At 32.2% G+C, this 21,315-nt stretch overlaps 1 protein-coding gene and 1 long non-coding RNA gene across 3 annotated transcripts in view; both read left to right on the top strand.

The window, feature by feature from the left end:
- Window positions 1-21,315, top strand: part of atxn7 (ataxin 7) — an 85,361-nt gene that overhangs the window by 43,406 nt on the left and 20,640 nt on the right. For both annotated transcript variants that reach the window (XM_087273582.1, XM_087273583.1), the window contains exon 5: window positions 12,183-12,287. In XM_087273582.1, coding sequence (XP_087129708.1) covers window positions 12,183-12,287 — 105 coding nt within the window. The remainder of the gene's footprint in view (window positions 1-12,182; window positions 12,288-21,315) is intronic.
- Window positions 983-6,556, top strand: LOC147841768 (uncharacterized). Its single transcript, XR_015502587.1, has 2 exons — window positions 983-3,705; window positions 4,726-6,556. It is a non-coding gene; the product is annotated as an uncharacterized LOC147841768 (long non-coding RNA).

Genomic DNA, 21,315 nt, shown 5'->3' with positions numbered 1-21,315 from the left:
TTGTTATTGTTTTTTTGTGTGAAATGATTATAAGGGGTGTTGCAAGTTATTATGTGTGAAGATGTATCGTCAGTGCATCTGCTTTCAATATGTACTCCTGTGGAAGTAGGTGGGAGACTGGTTATCTAAGGAGAATGATGGAGAAGTGGGAATTATGATGCAAGCCAGAATCAAACCCACATATTCTAATTGAGCATGTTCACTGCTAGGCCACAGTTTCTTTCTAAACGCATTCTCAATAATAAGGGTGTACATTAGGGATGCTCATTTCGGTTAATTTTGCTTACCGACAACCGCCGCTCATTAATCGGTTATTAACGGTTAACTGGTCAGATTACTATTAATTTTATATTAAACAAATTGACGTGTCTATTTTGTGTCTGACACATTAAATATTGCATAAAATACTGATTTATTTTTATATGCTAGCATATTAATAATAGAACAATACAACAGAGCATTTTCACGCACCTGCAGTGTTTAGCACAGAAGAACAGAATAAACTAAATAAAATGAATAAAATAAATAGGACTGCCCTAAATTAAATAATTAATTTATATTACAAATCGAAAACACTGACTGATTATTTTTAATAACCGGCATAGGCTGTTTTTTTCCAATCATATTTTTGTCTTCCGTCAAATAAAATTGCAGACTTCCTCAAATTGCTTGCTCCATGAAAAATATGCATTTATTTATTGCCCCGCTTGTATTATTATAATCACAAAACCTTTTACATTTTTAATAGAAATCATTATTTTAAAGATCATGTCTTGCTATGGTTTCCTTTCTCTCCATCGCGGCTCAAGTGCACGCGCTGCGTGATGAAAAGACAACAACAACGCGCGCATATGTTGACTTTTTGTAAACAGTTTTGTTGTTTAAATATGATGTTGCATTAATGTGCATACATGCTTTATATGCTGTAAAATAAAAGGTAAATCCTATTTGTTGCGTTTATGATGCAGATCCAGGTCAACATCAGCTCATTTTTCGGCATCAACAGGTCTGTTTCAAGCAATATTCTTCTTCCATTTTGCTTCTTTGGCAAATCTGTCTGTAGGCACGGTTATCGTCCTGCAAAGTTAAGTATGTCTTGCAGTAAAACAAGTGGGCGACCACAGCTAACATGCTTTTTTCATTCCAAAAACGCGAGGTGCACCTCACTGCCTTTATGTTGACAAGGAAAAAACAAGAGAAGAAAGCACGGTCCTCTTATGAAACGATTGAATCAGCTGGGTATCGATTGTGCAAAAGTGTTGCTGTATATGTTGATAAAATTGTAATATTTAATAATATTATGATATTCATTTGTACATTCATACAGCTCTGGATAACTTAAAACAGCGATTAGACCTTCAGAGCGGCAATAATGCGTCCTGAAGTAAAGTGAAAGGCTATAAACTCCAGCAAGAAAGAGTGATTATATATAGAGTCATACTTTATCTATAAATAAAGTATAACTATAGAAACTGTGTTCATCTTAACTGAAAGCTTCTGAGTGTTTGCTGGCCTCATGCATCGCGTACCTGTCAGTCAGTCAGCACGTAATCCCAAAGGATTTAACAATAGCACACAGCACTATACGGTTACAAAAAAGTTTGCGCTGTTATAATCCACTTACCTTTTAATACGTTTTGATGCGATTATAATCCGCTATTAAAAACAACAACAACAATAACTGAATGTTTTGTATTTTAATCGTTTAACTGATAGCATTAATCGGTCACAAACGCACCCTTTCGGTTAACGGTTAATCGATTATTTTGAGCATCGCTAGTGTACATATATATTCAATCAGCAATAATTGGTCAAAAACTTAAAATCGCTACTCAGATGTTCACTTTACTGCCTGTTAATGGAGTGAATTCAGTATAAATACTGAGCAGGAAATCTTAAACTCATGGTTGTGACCCTAAGTATTGGGCTGTAGAGCAGCGGTTCCCAACAAGGGGGTTCCGGCCCACAAGGGGGCCTCAGCGAGGTCTGTGGGGGATCACGTCATATTTAAAAAATTTTGTAGCAGTGGATAATTAGGAGAATAATCAAGTTGCTTCTTTAACCACCGGTGTGGATCAACTGATACTGGGCTACACAAGAAATCATTAATTATTTCTGTTTTATTTATTTTCTGAGTCTTTTATTTAGAAAAGTTTTTTTTTTTTTTTTTTTTTTTGAAAAATGACCGTACTTGCTGACTTGCATTAAAAATTTAACCAACAAGCAGTAAAATGAGGAAGAAACAGACATCTTTGAAAAGTTTCTTTGCTAAGGGGAAAAGGCCCAGTGAATGACCCTTGAACTGCCAAGGTATAGATTTGAACCCAGTTGTCAACGAATCAAGTTAATCCACCATGGCTCTACAAGAAGATCAACTGATGGAGATTGCAAATGACGATGGCCTTTTAGGGGCCGCTAGCATATGTATTTTTAGTTTGCTCAAGTTTGTTGTTTTCAATGGAAGTGTGCGGCTTGTGCACACAAGTGGCACGACAAGCTCGCGTCAGCGCCAATGAAGAATCCCGTGAGCGCACCACGAGTCACTTGACAAGAATTTAACTATCAGCTTTAGCTTGTATGGAATACTCACATTTCAGTAGGACTAATTTTCTCAGACAAGCACAAAACACCCAAACACTACCTAAAACACACAAAAAAAATTTGTATCAGAGTGACAGCAATGTTTTGTCAGCTTGTCAATGTCATCGTCTGAGATAACGATGACATTGTCCCGCTCGCAGTTGATAAAAAGATTGAGGACCACTGCACTAGCTGACCAAAAATGGACAAACTTGTAATCCGTCCTCCACAAAAAAGACTTACAGCAATCATCACACTAATTGATAGAGCATAACAAATAGCATGCAGGTATTAAATTGTAATAGCCTACATTTTTTTCCCCTTATACACCAGTGTGAATATTTATATTTGTCTTATTGAATTTCAAATAGGGCAAATTTAAAGGCCAAAGGCTTAAGTTTTTTCAGTTACATGACCTACTAATGTTTTGCTTTTATATTTTACATTAGCCTATTATTTGTGCATAAGCCAATCTTGAAATAGCAATAAACACGCATTTGTTTCAAAACAACATTTTTGTCATCCTTACTGCAAACTTATATGAGCGATAATATAATTAAATGTGGAGGGGGTCTTACTATATTTTCTTAGGGAAAAGGGGGTCTCAGGCAAAAAAAAAAAAAAAAGGTTGGGAATCACTACTGTAGAGCATGCACTGGAAACATGTTTATGGACCCTTTCACATTTCTGGGTCATCATAGTCGGGTAAAGTTGCAGAACAGTGAATGGGAGAGTACAACAAATGTTTTTTTTTACAATCCTATTTGCTCAAATAATAAAAGAACAACTCAAGGCTTTCAGAAAAAGAAAAAAGAACAACATCAAGTTTACTGTGCCGCCCATATATGCTGTAATAGAAATGCCTTGCATAAGGGTAATGTTTTTTTTTTATTATTTGAAGCAAAAATGATATAATACATATGTAAATACATATAATTGTACATACATAAAAAGTATTAAAAGTATTAAAAACTTTAAATAGATTTAAGATGCTGATGACCGTTAAACACATCACACACAGTCTTGTGAAAATGGTCGATTGTATTTGATTAAATCCCTCTTCTGCAGCAAAGACTGGGATTTTTATTAACAGATTAGGTAGCCAACTTTAACGCCATATATACAGTTCAATCAGAATTAACAGCCCCCCTGAATTATTAGCTGTTCATTTTTTCCCCTAATTTTTGTTTAATAGAGATAATATTTATTCTTCTGGAGAAAGTCTTATTTGCTTTATTTCAGCTAGAATAAAAGCAAATTAAATAATAATCAAACCATTTTAAGGTCAAAATTATTAGCCCCCTTTAAGCTATATATTTTTTCGATAATCTACAGAAAAAAACCATCATTAAACAATAACTTGCCTAATTACCCTAACCTGCCTAGTTAAGCTTATTAACCTAAGCCTTTAAATGTCACTTTAATCTGTATAGAAGTGTCTTGAAAAATATCTAGTAAAATATTATTTTACTGTCATGGCAAAGATAAAATAAATCAGTTATTAGAGATGAGTTATTAAAAGTTTTATGTTTAGAAATGTGTTGGGGGAAAAAATCTCCTCTCCGTTAAACAGAAATTGGAGAAAAAATAGACAGGGTATAATTTAGGGGGGCTAATAATTCTGACTTTAACTTTTTAGGGGGTAGCTACCGCTTATTTATCTGGGCACATTTTTGCATGTTTTCAGCCAAACGAATTAGGATACAATGTAGGGATACACTGAAAATAAAATTCTGGGCTAAAATGTAAAATTTTGAATGCACCAGGTTAAGAACTGAAACTCAATATGCTTTGTAGTAACAGTTTATAAAGAAAGTTTGTGCATCTTATTGAAGATGTACTGAAATTTAGGCAGCCCAAAAATGGTTTTCAAAATTTATTTATTTATTTTTTTTTCAAAAATAATTTTTGGTTTTCAGCTGAAAGAGAAAAACAGCTAAAAATATTAGCTCTTTATATCTCTTTTTTGAAAAGAGACAAAAAAGCATATGCTGTGTTCATCACGCTGGTTTTACTCTCCCTCCAGCCGTAGTTACTGTCCAGTGTAGAGGAGCCTTCTCACCTGAAGCCCTGCTGTCAAATTTTAAAATAACTCAATATTTTTAAAGGTTCTGCTCATGTACATGTATCAGTCAGTTTTTAAAGTCATTTTTTAAATATGAAAAAAAATGCATTTGTTTAAAAAGAATAATGTCATTCTCATTAAGGTTTTATATTTATTACATGAATTGTTTGTTTTTTATCATTTAATTAATATTTGATCATTTATTTATCATTATTGTTATTATTTTTTAAATGCCCATCTTACTCAACACCACGGTAAAAATAAATTTGATTTCTTTAATTATTTGTTTTTTAAAATGAAGGACACAAGACAGAATCGAACAAGACTCAATGTCAACTTCTCCAAACCCGAATCTCTCCAAACTCCAAAGGCTGGTCACAGTAAATAAAAACACGAGTTAACTGAAACAAAAACCAAAAAAAAAAAAAAAAGCTTTGCATATGCAGACCTTCTAGGAAGAGTGAACATGACTGAAGAGGGCCATCTCTGGGAGTTCTGCCCTAAAGCGTTCTGATAGTCTTAATAGTTAAGTAATGAGGGATACAAAAGCTAATATTAGTCTACCATTTTACATATGCTTACTTGCTTTAAAAAAATAATTAAATTTGAACAATTCTAGAAGAGAAAAAAATCTAGAAGAAAATTTATTTTAATTCTAGAAGAATCTAAAAAACAAAAATGAGTCATATCAAATAATTTAATAGCATTTGCAAAAGTCACAATACGCTTTAATGTGTCTGGGAAAAACACTATGATCTTAATTCTTCATACACAGGATATTTATGAGTTGTGTGATTTTGAGGTTTGTGTAATAATGTCTGTTTCGTCTAATAAAAAAAATAAACAATACACTTTTAAGATACTTACATTTACTAGTTTATTTACATTCTGTTATATTCTAATTATAAATTAATAAAGTTTTAGATATGTTTTTTATCATTTAATTTAGTTTCCCATTCGTATCTAACAGATTATTTACATTATCTGCTCTTAGACATACTGTCCCCCCTCCCAGTTTATTAAATACTTTATTTGAGTAAGTTGTCATTTGTATGTTGCCAGGTCAAGTCATTTTTTCAGAAGTCTACAAAAAAACATTAGATTGCATTTGGAGCAGTGTTTTACATTAAGCCACAATAAATAGCAGACTCTATGAGCGATTTCCTTTTCTCCTTTCTTAAAAGTGCAGATATTTTCTCACTGCTTTCATCTATTTTCAGTGCAGTTATTTGTGTGGTTTTGGGTAGACAGTTTTCCTCAAACTCGGCTGTCAATTCAGGGCACTTTCTTTAAGCGTGAATCTTGAAAGCCAAATGCCAGCTACTATAAGGCTCTCCTCCGCTCGCTTGTTTATAATCTTTCGGCCTTGCAGAAATTTCACAACTTTACAACTGCCACTCTTAATCTGCAATCTCACTTGCTTTTTCTCCCCCTCCTCGTTCTCCCACTCAATTACTCTCCCTTTCTCTGACAACCTTTGAAACTCTGGCGCAGTAGCTGGTTTCCCTTATCGCTTATTTGTTTCCTTATGAAAACAGAGCAGCGCTGTGGCGGGTGACCCTCCTGCACCGCGTAAACTCATCCAGACGCTTTTCCTGGAACGTCCCGGGATTGGCCTGAGTGGCCTTACCTGAACCAACCCTTGTTTGACTGAACAGCACAGTGCACTTATGTGCTCCATGAAAACATTTGTATTTAGACTTTTTGTGTGTAAGATCTAATGGCAGATTAGGAAGATTTAATTTGGGATTTATTCACTGCATGGTTAGTTTAGATTCTATATGCATCTTATACTCAATTTGTCTGTTGACCAGGGCCGATTTAGGATTTTTATTTTAGGGGAGCTCAGCTCCTTTTAAGGTAAAAAAAAAAATAAATAAAAAAAAATAAAAAAAAAAAAAAAAAAAAAAATATATATATATATATATATATATATATATATATATATATATATATATATATAAAGCCTAATATTATATTTTTAAGTAGTAATTTAATAGTAATACACTTAAAAATGTTTGTTTAACATGGTAGGGTTGTATATACTAGTATTCCACTGTATTACAGGCATAGCCATTTGAGTTCTAAGTAAGAAAAAAATAGGATCAACCCACCTGTTTACTGTAGTAAAACCATTTTCTATTTTCAAGTGCATTTTTTATTTCCATGTATTAAATAAGTAAACTGACACTTTTCTAATTAAATGACATGGCAGCGAGGCAGTGGCGCAGTAGGTAGTGCTGTCGCCTCACAGCAAGAAGGTCGCTGGGTCGCTGGTACGAACCTCGGCTCAGTTGGTGTTTCTGTGTGGAGTTTGCATGTTCTCCCTGCCTTCATGTGGGTTTCCTCCGGGTGCTCCGGTTTCCCGCGGTACAGGTGAATTGGGTAGGCTAAATTGTCCTTAGTGTATGAGTATGTGTGTGTGGATGTTTCCCAGAGATGGGTTGCGGCTGGAAGGGCATCCGCTGCGTAAAAACTTGCAGAATAAGTTGGCGGTTCATTCCGCTGTGGTTACCCCAGATTAATAAAGGGACTAAGCCGACAAGAAAATGAATGTATTGTTATGGCTAATTGTCATATTTCACGCTCTGATTGATAATAATAAATAAGAAGTATTTTTTTTAATACTAGACAACACTTGATGTTTCTATCTCTGTCAGTGACTGAGTGACTGTTAAAACGAGTACATTCTCTAAGTGCTTTGGTCACTGTGTTCAATCCTTTCTGTGCAAGACTGTATGGTAGCCTATAGTTAATGCCGCACAAACTGTAAAGTGTAAAGTGTTTGGTAGTTGGTAGTTCATTTTGAAATAAAAATAGCTAAAGGTTCGTTAAGAGTTACATTTTTTGCCGCCGTTTTCATATCAAATTTAAAGGGGACTCGGGTGATAATTTGGTGTACGGTTTATAAGCTTATCGCAAAAGTTTTAGGGGGGCAGTGGAAATATAGGGGGGCACAAGCCAGATATTATGTGTACTAAATACAGGTCATATTGATACCAAAATACATTAACTGATGGAGCTTAATAAACTTGACATTTGTATTGCATTTTAAATTTCATACATGTCCAAAAGTCATTGTACACTGTAAAAAATTATCCATTAATTATAAGGTTCTGTATTTTGTGGTTCACATGGTGTTTGTTTACAGCGGTGATTATTGGTGTGTGCATTATAGGTGTTATATCTCTTATGGGAGTTCTATCTTTAAAAAAAATAAACACTGCAGATTACAAAAAGTTTCCTTTTGTCATTTTAGTAGTTTGAGACCAGATATTGTTTAATAAATGATGTTGAAAGAATTAAGTCTGTAAAATAACAGAAAAATACTGCCAGTTTATTGCCATGTTTTAAGTCAGCTAAAATCTGTATCGGTATTTATTACACCATTGTCAATAACCATTGTTTCAGTATGAAGCATTATAGTTTTATTAATAATCTTGTGTAGGTGTAAGTTAATGTTATTTCCAATCAAGGTGCATGTCTTGCGTGCACAAAAAAGGATTGACGCGCACATGGTGTGCAAGCTGTGCACATGTGACACACTCACATTTTCCTGGCACTCCTAGTTGAAAACATCTAAACTTTCCAAAATGCTGCGTGCACACCGCTCGTGAGATTGCAAATAAAAGAAGAATCTAAGGATGTCACCAGAGTGGCTTTTTTTTTTCTTGTGCATCCCAGCTACTAGCTCCCCATCTGAAAGATGTTTTATAGGGGATAGTGTAGTCATATAACTTCACAAGTTATAATGTTGCAATATGTATTTAATTAATGAGGGTTGGTTCCTTACTTGACAGTTCAGATTTGATTATCATAATTTGTTTTTGAGGTTTACTCTACTATTATTCACACTTTAATGTTTGCTTTAATTGTTCAACATTTACACTTTGTTTACACATTTTCAAACATTGTACACACTTTGTAATGTATCAAGTTTAAGAGTCTCTTTAACACTTATGTTTATTTATTTATTTATTTATGACTATTAAAACTATTTGCCATAGTAATGTTGGTAAATTAAAATAAAGTGGTTGAATAAAAAATGTGAATATTCTTAAATATATGCCCAGCCCAAACTCAGAAAATACATCACTTTAAACCATTAGAAATGTCAGCAAAAGGTACTTCAACATCAAACACTTTTGGAGGAAAAATCAGAAAACTGCTAATTTACTGATATTTTTTTGTGCGTGTGTGTGAATATTAGTTTTTGGCTCTCAACAAACGTTACTTATGAATATTGAAAACGGTTTTTCAGCTTAACATTCTGATTAAAATTCAGTGATTCCTTTGATAAAGTTTAAAAAACTGATTTTGCAAAATAGTTTATTTGTATTGATTTAACTTTTTCATTTTAATAAAGTTAATGCAACTTGCTTCATAAAGTAGCCTATTAATAATAAGTAATACTATTGATACACATTTTAGAGTTTCTGGAGCAGATTAAATTCACTCGATTCCAAATGTAAGAGCAGCAAATAATATGTTGACTTCTAGTTGATCATTTGGAAAAGTGGCAGACGGTCATTTTTTCTGATGAATCATCTGTTGAACTGCATCCCAATCATCACAAATACTGCAAAAGACCTATAAGAACTCGCATGAACTGAAGATTCTCACAGAAATAAGTCAAGTTTGGTGTAGGGAAAATCATGGTTTGGGGTTACATTTAGTATGGTGGTGTGTAAGAGATCTGTAGAGTGGATAGCAACATCAACAGCCTGAGGTATCAACATTTGTGCTGCCCATTACATTACAAACCACAAGAGAGGGCAAATTCTTTAGCAGGATAGTACTCCTCATACTTTAGCCTCCACATCAAAGTTCCTGAAAGCAAAGAAGGTCAAGGTGCTCCAGTATTGGACAGCCCAGTCACCAGAAATTAACATTATTGAGCATGTCTGGGGTAAGAGGAAAGAGGAGGCATTGAAGATGAATACAAGTAATCTTGTTGAACTCTGGTAGTCCTGTAAGAACGCTATGTTGTTTCATATGACTTTATTAATGAGTTATTTGAGTCACTGCAGAGATGTATGGATGCAGTCCTCCAAGCTCATGGGAGCCATACACAATAATAATTCTTTTTCCACTGCATCATTACTTTATATTCTATAAGCAAAGTCAGACCTTACTACCCTAATTAAATTATTAAAAATCAAGCCATGATCATATTTTATTTTGGTAAAATAAGCGTAATCCCCAGGCCTTCGCCTTTCATGTAAGCCACTTCTGATACCAAATGATCAACTAGAAGTTAAATATTATATGTTGTTCCTAAAACTTGAATAGGGGACAAGACTTTTGTCAGGTACTGTATTTGTTAAGAAAAAAAAGATTACTAATGCTTGGAATTAAAATATATAAATATGTTTGCAATATTCCCAGAGACGGGTTTGGCTGGAAGGGCATCCGCTGGATAAGTTGATGGTTCATTTTGCTGTGGCGACCCCGGATGAATAAAAGGACTAGGCCGAAAAGAAAATGAATGAATGAATGTTTGCAATAGCTCCTGAATGATTTGACATTAAATATCTTTTAGTTAAAAAAACTAAATACTAAAATAACACTTAAAATCTACAACTAAATAATTTGTGTAATACAAATACTAAAATGAGCAATGATGAAATGGCCAAAACAAAATTTTAATTAAACCTTAAGATTGAAATTAAAACAGAAAATATCAAAATAGAAGCTAATTCAAAGTATTAGTTAACAATACAATAGGGGCTCAGTAATACTAATACGACTCTGGGACAAATAAATTGCAAAAAACAAAAACTCATGGCTATATTTTTGTTTCATACTTAATATTTTGACTTTATATCATAATCAAAGTTGATATGAATATACCACATTTCTAAAAAGATTAGATATTATGATGAATGTTGGTGATTGGCACAGTGTTTGTTCTGTATTTTACATCAGGTCTGTTGAGAACGTCAGCAATGTTTCATCTCACTATAGTTTAAATCACAAGACATTTGTTTGATTAGTAAGTAAACACAATCACTCTAAGTTCATGCTGGACATTTTTTTTTTTTTTGGATCTGAGCTAATGGACTGTGTTGCTTGTGGTTGAATATTTCATTCAGCTTCTGGTGTTTCATGCTTCTCATACGTAAAAAAAAATGGCAGTGCTTATCAGGAAAATTATTAATGGCACCAGTGTAACTTCTAACAACAATTCATTTCCACAGGCAAGAAAATAATCGCAACTTAAACTCTAAATATGTCAGATTTACTGAATTGTATTTATTATGCTTGGGCTTGTGGACATTTGTAATATTTGTTTTATGCATAAAGCTTTGGTAACATTTCTTTCCAATAAAAAAGCTATTTTTATTTTATTTTTAGAGAATATGACATTTATTGACCATATTAGCAAATGTTTTCATTTGTTTGTATGACTGCCTGGATATTTGACAAAAATGTCATGTCACAAAACAAGGTATCTCATATCATGATACTGTTTAAATTATAATTTTCATTCATTCAAATTTTGATCACTTGGGTATTTATTTTTTGGATACTCAAAGATAATCTCGTTTATGATTGATTGATTGATTGATTGATTGATTGATTTTTATTCAGACATATCAAATGAATATTAATGAAATATAAAACAAATTTAAAAAAGTAATGATTACATGCCCAACATTATATAATGCTAAATAAAATGCAAACAGTGTACTTACAAGCTGGCAACTTTCTCACCATGCTGTTATTCATGTTTCCGTCTGCTCCCCTGTAGCGGCATGATTGCAGTCATCCAAATTATGAGAAATTATTATTACAGTAAATAATGTATGTAAATGATAAAGCATAATATAGAACAAGACAAGTTATGTTGCACAGACCTATTTGAAACATTGGTATAGTGTTGTCTACAAATAATAACTAATATAAAACATGTCATTATGCAGTCTATGGAATTTAATTTAATTTGTGTTTACCTCAAACACACAACTATAAATCATAAGTTCTCAAGTCTTTTTTCTATATAATCTGAAGCCCTGATTGATTTACTCCAATAAAATGTAATGGACAACTTAGGAACCACTGTAAAACTTTTCCGTTTTTATTTGTTTATTTGAGAGTTAATAACTTGCGTAACCATTTTAGACATCTGTTTGAAATTATTTGAGAAATTTTCTCTTTTTATTTGCATTATTTAGATTTGATTTATTTATTTCGAACAGAAAAATCATACACCAAACAATTCTTTAAACAAAATAATTTTCAAAATGGTCGAAATGGAGTGAGATGAAGCGCAAGCTTTTATTTAAATTTTATTCTCCCCCCATTACCACACATCATTCGTCTATATTTAAATATTGAAGTTGTATTTAAGTACATTTAGGGTTTTTCTAATAACCTAATTATCAGCATTGCCTTTTAAACTCAACGTAATCTAGGCATCTAACTGCATAAAAACGTCACATCATTCTTTTTTTTTTTAAATCAACTGAGTGGGAAACACACCATTTTTTGTACTCTCAAGCTAATATGTGTTTGTGTGTGTGTGTTTTCACAGACATGCCCATCTTCGGCCAGTGTCCTGCACAGGATGACTTCTACCTGGTCATGTGCAGCCATTGCAGTCAGGTAGTGAAACCCCAGGCCTTCCAAGCACATTACGGTAAGACCACCTTCCGCTTGTTCTCCCTGCTGTCTTCATTGGAGCCGTTTCAGAAAAAAAAATCTAATCTGACTCGAGGGAATTAAGACAGAAATCCCTCCCTCCCGCCTCCACCTCTGCTCTGCCTCAACCATCATAACATGAAGAGGGAAGAACACAAGCCTTTGATTCCCACCGCCAGACTTGTGTTTACTATCCTCAAGTTAATATTTGATGTGCTCTTTTTAGTCGGCACGTCTGCGCTGTTTTATCCAATCCAGCACATGTAAAAACCTCCCGTCAGACGTCAGAAAATTCCTGGAATGAAAAAAAAAGAATAATTAAATGAAATCGCTGCCGTTTTCTGCATGCCTCTGATCTGTGTTTTCAGGAAAATGGCTTGCTTTGGGTGTTTAGTTGTTGTTTTTTTAGCTGCCACTGTGCAGTTGTTTGTAAATGTTTGTAAAAATGAAATTGTGCTGATGTTCGTTAATTCAAAAGTGAATTTATATAATGTATAATTGAACACAGAGAGTCTTCTTTCCCCGATGTAAGGCATACACTCAAAAAAATAATGTTTGCAGTTTGTTTGAACTACTTTATTTTAAATGAGCTGAAACAACATCTTAAGGGTGTTTTGTGGGCAACTTGATTGTTTTATATTTAATCCACCTAAATTTGTAAAAAGTAATAAGATCACTTCATTTTTCTTGTTGTCTTAACACAAATCGATTGTGTGTAACCCAGCATTATTGACAGAAGAAGCTTACATTTTAAAACATGGCTTTAAGTAGGACCACTATATGATAGCAACAAAGAAATTGTAAATTAACTTTTAAAAGCAGAATGTTCTAGAATTTGTCATGTTTTGGATGAATAATTTAAACGTTGCTCTGTACACTTACAAATAATCATAACAGGTCTGTTTAATTATGAATCCTGCATGTTTAAAGCTTAAAGTTCTGCAATTCAAAGGCTGAGTTTGGGCTAAGTCAGCTGAAATCGCTATCAGTATTTATTGGCCAAACACCATTGTCAATATTAATAAAAAAAAAAGATTCAGTATAAAGTTTTGGTTTGAAGGCTATAGTTTTGTTAATGCGGCTGCTGAGTGCATGCCTTAGAAGGATGCCAATAAGCTTAGGGTATAAGTCATTTCCAATGGAGGCGCATTTTCCAGGTACACCTAGTTAAAAAAAAAAACATCTGAACTTTTTCTGCACTGCGATTCATGCAAGTAGAACTAACCAATCTTCTTCACAATTTGTATGGAATATACACATTTCAGTAATAACGACAGACTAATTACCTCAGACAAACACTGCAGTGCTTTTTACTTTTCTTCATAAATTTGCATTGGAGCTGCAGCAGTGGTTTATACGTTTGTCATCCTCTGAGAAAACAGTTGATAGTCGCCTAGTTATGAGAGACACCTATAATAATGGTGAAGGAATCCATGCGATCGTGCTTGTCAATTCAGGTCAGAATAGCAACACGTGTGAAAATGAGTCATATAGCAGCAATGAGGAGATTGTACATAAAAAAGGATGTAAGGATGCCGCCAGAGTGCCTTTTTGGTTTCTTTTCTTGTGCATCCCAGCCACTAGCTCCCCATCTGAAAGATTTTTTTAGCATAGTGAGTTATTGAGTCATTTAACTTCACAAGTTGTAATGTTGCAATATGTATTTGAAAAATGAAAGTTAGTTCCTTTACTTGAAAGGGGCGAAGCAGTGGCACAGTAGGTAGTGCTGTCACCTCACAGCAAGAAGGTCGCTGGTTCGAACCTCGGCTCAGTTGGCATTTCTAAACAAGTCTAAAATGGCTTGTTCCAAAGAGCTGATTCCGCAACCATATGGTACTAAGGCCGAAGAAGAAGAAGAGTTTCTTTACTTGAAAGCCCAGATTTGATCATTATAATTTGTTTTGTTTACAGAGTTTGAAGTCTATTGTATCATTATTTACACCTTACAAATGTTGATCTACATTTACCATTGCACACACTTTGTAACATTTTATTTATCGTTTAAGAGTCTCTTTAACACCTATGTTTATTTTATTATAAAGAGATGAGTAACTTTTTAAAAATATTTTAGTTTTGACTATTTAAACGGTTTGCCCAGGTAATATTGGTAAATTAAAATAAACTGGTTAAATAACAAAAAATCCTAACATTCCTAAATGTATTGTTAAAAATATTCAACAATTATTGATATTGAATCTTATGAAACATATAGGGAGAATTTCTTTGCAATATGGCCCAGCTTAAGGCTGACTGCTAAAATTGAAAACATATTGTTTATATATGACCCTAGACTGGACCACAGAGCCAGTCTTATGTTGCATGGCTATTGCCAAAAATATATGGCATAGATCAAAATTATAGATTTTAATTTTATGCTAAAACCATTATATTATTAAGCACAGATCATGTTTCATTAAGATATTTTTGTCAATTTCCTACTTTAAATATATATAACGATTAGTAATGTGCACTTCATTCAGACAAATTTAAAGGTGCTTTTCTTAATATTTAAATTTAGGGAAAAAACTCAATAGTTGAGCCATTATTGTCTTCTCGTAATGTAATCATTGTTGTTATTAGTTTTAGTAGTAGTGCATTAGACATACATACATACATGCTGTACTTGCATAAAAATAATAACAACAATAAATATTATATTATGGGAGGACAATAATGGCTGAGCTATAACTGAATATCTGGAATCTGTTTTTTTTTTGTAAATCTAAATATCAAGATAATCACCTTTAAGTTTGTCTAAATGAAGCATTTATTGCACATTAGGAATAAAAAATGACACTTTGTATACAGTATTTAAAGTAGGACATTTAGATTTAGGAAACAAAACAGATATTCAAATAGTTGTATCTCAACCATTATTGTCCTCTCATAATATAATAATTGTTGTTGTTTTAATTTGTTGTAGTAGTACATAAAGACATAAATATACACATGCATAGGTTCTAATGTATGTTCTAATGTTAGAGCCCAACTTGAAGGTAGAGCCCATGATTTCTGCAATGTAGGAAAAAAAATGCAGTCAAAATTGCGGAATACAGTAATAAAAATGTTGAGTTAGCGTTATAATTAAATTAATTAGCCATATGTTGCAGAACTTTTGGGTTTATAAATCAAAAGTAACACCTAATCAAATCATGATGTTAAGCTGCCTGTAAACAGAAAACAGATGAAAACTGACAGCCCAGCAAAAAATAAAAATAAAGAATTAAATTAATACAGTAGAATAAGAATCAGTAATAAAAGTGAAGTGAGTCTTGTATCATAATAGTATTAATAATACAAAATAGTATTATAGTATTATTATAGTACCATAGTTTTAAAATATAATAGTATAATAGTAGTATTCATTAATAATAGTACATATCATGTCATTTTAAACTAATCTAGCACATGAAATACCTCCGTAAAAACTCTAGAAAACAATTAACGAATAAAAAACCATGCTAAGGAAATTGCTTATTTTGTATTTTTATTTATTAATTTAATTTTGCTCATAAACATTACAAAATCATCTGGCTTATGCTTAACAATTTTCAAGAAAGTGTTGTGAATGAGATGGTTGTCTTTCAGTAGAGGTCTCCTAACGGAACCAGGGTCTTTTTCCTCATGTAATGAAATTTGTTAAAAGTGCCTTCGTTCTTCTTATGATTTTAAAAGCGTTTCGGCCCAGTCAAGGTCTTGCTTTGTCACAGCTGTTTTTTTGTACACAGTTAATTAACCTTGAACCAAAGTCTCCATTACCAGATGCTGAGTCAGTTTGTTGTTGAAGATTTTGTAGTAAAAAAAAAAAAGAGAAAAGCTGGTTCTCTTGGATTATTTCAGTATTGACCACAAGGAGGAGCCAATCTGTTATTAAATCCCAATGGCAAAATGCTTGGTGCTTTTTAGCATACTGTAAAGTAGGGCAGCAGAATACAAAAATAAAATATATATAAATAATCTAGATACTGTCAAATGTAAAATGCAAACTGATGTGTTATGCTCCAGCATGCAGCATGTGAAGGGCAAAGAGCTTTCAACTAAATACAAAACAAGCCAGGTTATACCTCAGTGTGTTTTCTGCATTAATATTTTTGGTTTTAATTTTTATTATTATTATTATTATTATTATTATTAATTTGTTAATTTTTTTAATCTATCTATTTATTTACTTATCTATTATTTTTATTATTATTATTATTATTATTATTATTATTATTATTATTATTATTATTATTATTATTCTTACAGTTTGAACTACTATATAAATTTCTTTTCATGTCTTTTTGGATCTGTTAGCCCTGCTATACTTTAAATCATATTATACTGAATGCTGAAGGACGGCTGTCCTTATACTTTAAAGCATAGTTTAAATCATGTCACTATGACATTTGTCATTTTATTGTACCCCAACATTCATATTATTATACTCAAACATTTATAACTGAATTATTATACCCCAATATGTAGCATCTGACAGTCAAGGCAATCAAGATCAATTGAATGCAAAATATGTCAGTTTTAGGTTGGCTTCTTCCTGTATAAAATGTTCTTGTTGCTACTTTAATTGCCGAAGCTTTTGTCATGGTATACAGTATTATAATGATGTTGACCTAAGCTGTGAAAAAGATTTCTTTAATAAGGTATATTAACCACACAAAAAGTTTGTGTGTTACATTATTTTATATACATGTTGAGAGTAAACGAATTAAATAAAAAAAAAAACCTATTTGATAATGCATAATACTAATAAAAACTTTTGTAATTGGCATTGCATTAATTGTAATTGAACAGATGTTATATAGAGCCTTACTGTAAAGAGTCAAAGAACAAAAAGCCCATATAAAAAGCCAATTTGTATGATTGTTGTGGGTTTTAATGTGCTGTTTTGTCTGCTTTTTTCCATTCATTGATTCAATTCCTTTCTTTTTTGCATTGTAGCAGGTACATAACTTAATATGTCAGAACTCAAAATATAAATGCACCATTTGTTGATAAAAAAAAAAAAAAAAGAAACACGCTAACTGAAAATTAGTGCTGGGCAAACAGTAATTGTGATTAATTGCATATAAAATAAAAGTTTTGACAAAATATATGTGTATATATATATATATATTAGGGGTGTAACGATTTATCGTTGTACGATTTATTGCGATGCAAAAATGTCACAATATGCATCGTGACGTTATGACGATTTGATTACGATACGACGTCCGTTTTCTCTTACTAGTTGAGCTGTTTGCAATAGAGCTACGTTCCACCTGCTGTCGCACGTGAGTTCAGATTGCAGCAGCAGTAATGTTAGCAGACCAAGATGAGTGGAGCTGAAATAGAGGATGGCACATCCTCTCTAAATCAGACGTCTGGCAACATTTCAGTTGTACAGTCATTGCTTTAGACTCGTCCGCTTTTTGTCACGCATACTGGGTCAAACATCTTAAGTTTTAAAGTCTTCACAGTGCTTTACATACTTTGCACAGCGACATGGATACCTACTAATGGTGTTGAAAGAGTCACATACTGTATTTATAAGGTACAATTCACCCTAAAATATCATTCTGTCTTCATATAATGATGTATTGGCGGCCGCAAAATCACACATGCTGTGAGCTGACCGTGAGCTGTTACTACAGAGGGTGGAATAAGACAGACGCGCGCGTATGGCAAGCCGTTTTAGCATTTAAACCTTTGTTCTGACTATCCATAAATATATTTAGAGATATCTCTAATTATATTTTGACTAGTCATAATTATAATTCAACTAGTCAGAATGACAATTAGAGATATCTGCAATTACAATTGTACTAGTACGAAATCAGATTGGAGATATCTGCAAATATATTATGACTAGTCATATTCCTCCATTGACTTCCATTGAAAAATATTTGCAGTTTTGACTAGTCACAATTGTAATTAGAGATATCTCTAAATGAATTTAATTAAATATGAATTAAATACCTGGAAATGTGGATTTTTTTTGCACACACAAAAAACGCAAGTGACTAAGCAAAGCCTTAAGCTCTTACTGTTAAATTCAATTGAATAGAAAGCTTCTTTTTTTTTTGCACCTTTACTTAAATTGTTCCTTAATTTTGTCTCTGTCATTTCAATAATATTTTTTAAGAAGTTTTTAAATTGTTTTATTTTCCAGAGACAGGCCTGTTTAATTTATTTTCTTAAAGAAGGTTCAGTTTAACAAGTTGAAACAAAAGAAATGCATAAAAAATAGTTTACTTGGTAAAATTTGCCTTTCAGTTTAATTTTAAATTTTTATTCCAAATATCGTGATACATATCGAATCGTGAACATTATATCGTGATATACATCGTATCGTGAGCTGAGTGTATCGTTACACCCCTAATATATATATATATATATATATATATATATATATATATATATGTATATATGTATGTATATATGTATATATGTATATGTATATATATATATATATATATATATATATATGTATATATGTATGTATGTATGTGTGTGTGTGTGTGTGTGTGTGTGTGTGTGTGTATATATATATATATATATATATATATATATATATATATGTATATGTATGTATATATATGTATGTATGTATATATATATATATATATATATATATATATATATATATATGTATGTGTATGTGTGTGTGTGTGTGTGTGTATACATATATATATATATATATATATATATATATATATATATATATATATATATATATATATGTATATAATAATAGATATATGTATTATTCATATTTACAATGTATATGCAACACATACATACATACATACATACATACATACATACATACATACATACATACATACATACATACATGCATGCATAACAACAAAGCTATTCAAAACTATTTTGTAACATAAATATTTGTATCATATATTGGTGCTGGGCAAAGAATTGCGATTAATCGCATACAAAATAAAAGTAATTTTTCTTTACATAAAATATGTGTGTGTGTACTCTGTATGTGTATATGATTACACACATGTTTGCAAATATTTGAGAGAATGTTTATTTATATCTGTATACAAAATAAATACACTAACGGTCAAAAAGTTGAGGTCAGTACAATTTTTAAATGTTTTAAAATAAGCTTCTCCTGCTCACCAAGGCTGCATTTATTTAATCAAAAATACAGTACAAATTGTAAAATTGTGAAATGTTATTGCACTATAAAATAACTGTTCAAAAGCAGTTTATTATTTATTTTAATCATTTATTCCAGCAATTTTAAAGATGAATTTTCAGCTTCATTACTCCAGTCTTTCTCTGTTAAACATCATTTGGGAAGAAAAAAAGATTAAAAAGAAAAGAAATTCAAAGGGGGCTAATAATTCTGACTGTATATAAGACACATATTATGTTGAAACAAACTCACAATTAATCTTTGCCCAGCACTACTAAATATATATATATATATATATATATTTTTTTTTTTTTTCATAAATGTATGCATGACTTTAGTTATATATTCATAATAAATATACAAAGTAGACAGACATATATTATGCCCAAAAAAATAATATTTTCAGATGCGATTCATCTTTGCCCAGCACTAATAAAACCTAAATTAGAAGTGTTTATTTTTTCTAGTACTGCATATTTTGGATATCTTATTGTCATACCCATATGTGGGTTTTTAGTTTCTCTTAAAATGAAAAGTGTTGTTTAAGCAGCTTTCTCTATGTGTCCAAACATTCACAAAGCATTCATGACACAGTGCAGCTGTTGGACGGAGCATTAATGAAACCATCATTGGATTTGAAGATTTCCTGTGGCCAATCCTAAAACATGTCACAGGACTGAACATTTGTGCAGATTGTGAAAGTTCGCTGTGCTCTTAAGAGCCAAACATGTCGACATCAGTGCACTTGACGTTCTGTTCAGCTTCCAGATGATCCGTTTTTCATGACGGCACTGCAGTTTAAATATTCCACAGTACGATCTGTTTATTGCACTCGGACTGGGCCAATTCTGCTGCAGATCCTTTTTTTTTTGGAGATCATTGCACAATCACTCACTTGATGCAAGGGTTTTCTTTTATGAACACTGGGACTCTTTTAGAGACTGAAAGATTAATGAGCAGATTAACTACACAGACCATGAAACTTTTAAACGCTCAAGTGCTTGACTATTAGTGTAGGGAAGAATCTAGTTCTGGCAAATGCTTATCCGAGATGAGGACCAATAAATCATAATGAGCTAAAACAAGCTGTGCACCAATATGTATAGCAGACTACATAAGATTCTAGTCATAAAGTTAAATGCATGTTAAAATGATTTTGAAAAGGATTAGCTTTGATTGGCTTATAGTCTTACTTTTATGTGCTTTTAAAGGCACAGCAATTAAGTTTTTCTACTAAAGGTCACTTATTCAAAACAATAACAAAGATGCTGTTTGATGAGGCCTTTAAGAAGTAACAAATCTGAAATCCAGCTTTATAGATGTGACAATTGCACTACTTTTATACAATGTTACAGAATCTGTTAACAGTGTTCACCTTATTCTCTGCGTACGAGCCACAAAGCCATTTGAATCATTTTGGCTTGATACTTCCGGTCTCATTCACTTTCATTCATTTTAATATCTTAAAAACAGCTCGTTTTGCTCCTCGATGTTGCAAACTAATTTTTTCCTATTATCTTATTATCCTTTGTCTGTATAATCCTGCAAACACTTGTTTGTAGAGCAAGTAGTTTGACTGTTTTCTGCAGTTTATTATTCCAAGGCATTTCTCCTATAGGCAACTGAATCCGAAGTTCTAAAATAATCGCAAAACAAGTGCACTTCCGCATTGAAGAATATGGTCAATATTGAAAAATCTGTTTTTATTTTCCAAAACAACTAACCACAGAGTTAAGGGATCAGATAAATATCAGATAAATATTAATCAAATGTAATGCGCTTAAAAAAAAAATCCAAAATCAAACAAAAAATGCTCAGGGGTAGCTTAAATAATGTTTCTGTGCTCTTTGGATAAGGGATTCATCTGAATAAACAGCAAAAATCA

Source organism: Danio rerio, chromosome 11 (assembly GCF_052040795.2).
Source record: "Danio rerio strain M-AB ecotype USA chromosome 11, GRCz13ab, whole genome shotgun sequence".
Classification (NCBI taxonomy): Eukaryota; Metazoa; Chordata; class Actinopteri; order Cypriniformes; family Danionidae; genus Danio; species Danio rerio.
The sequence above is the reverse complement of the archived record's forward strand: the minus strand, read 5'-3'. Positions and strand labels throughout refer to the sequence as shown.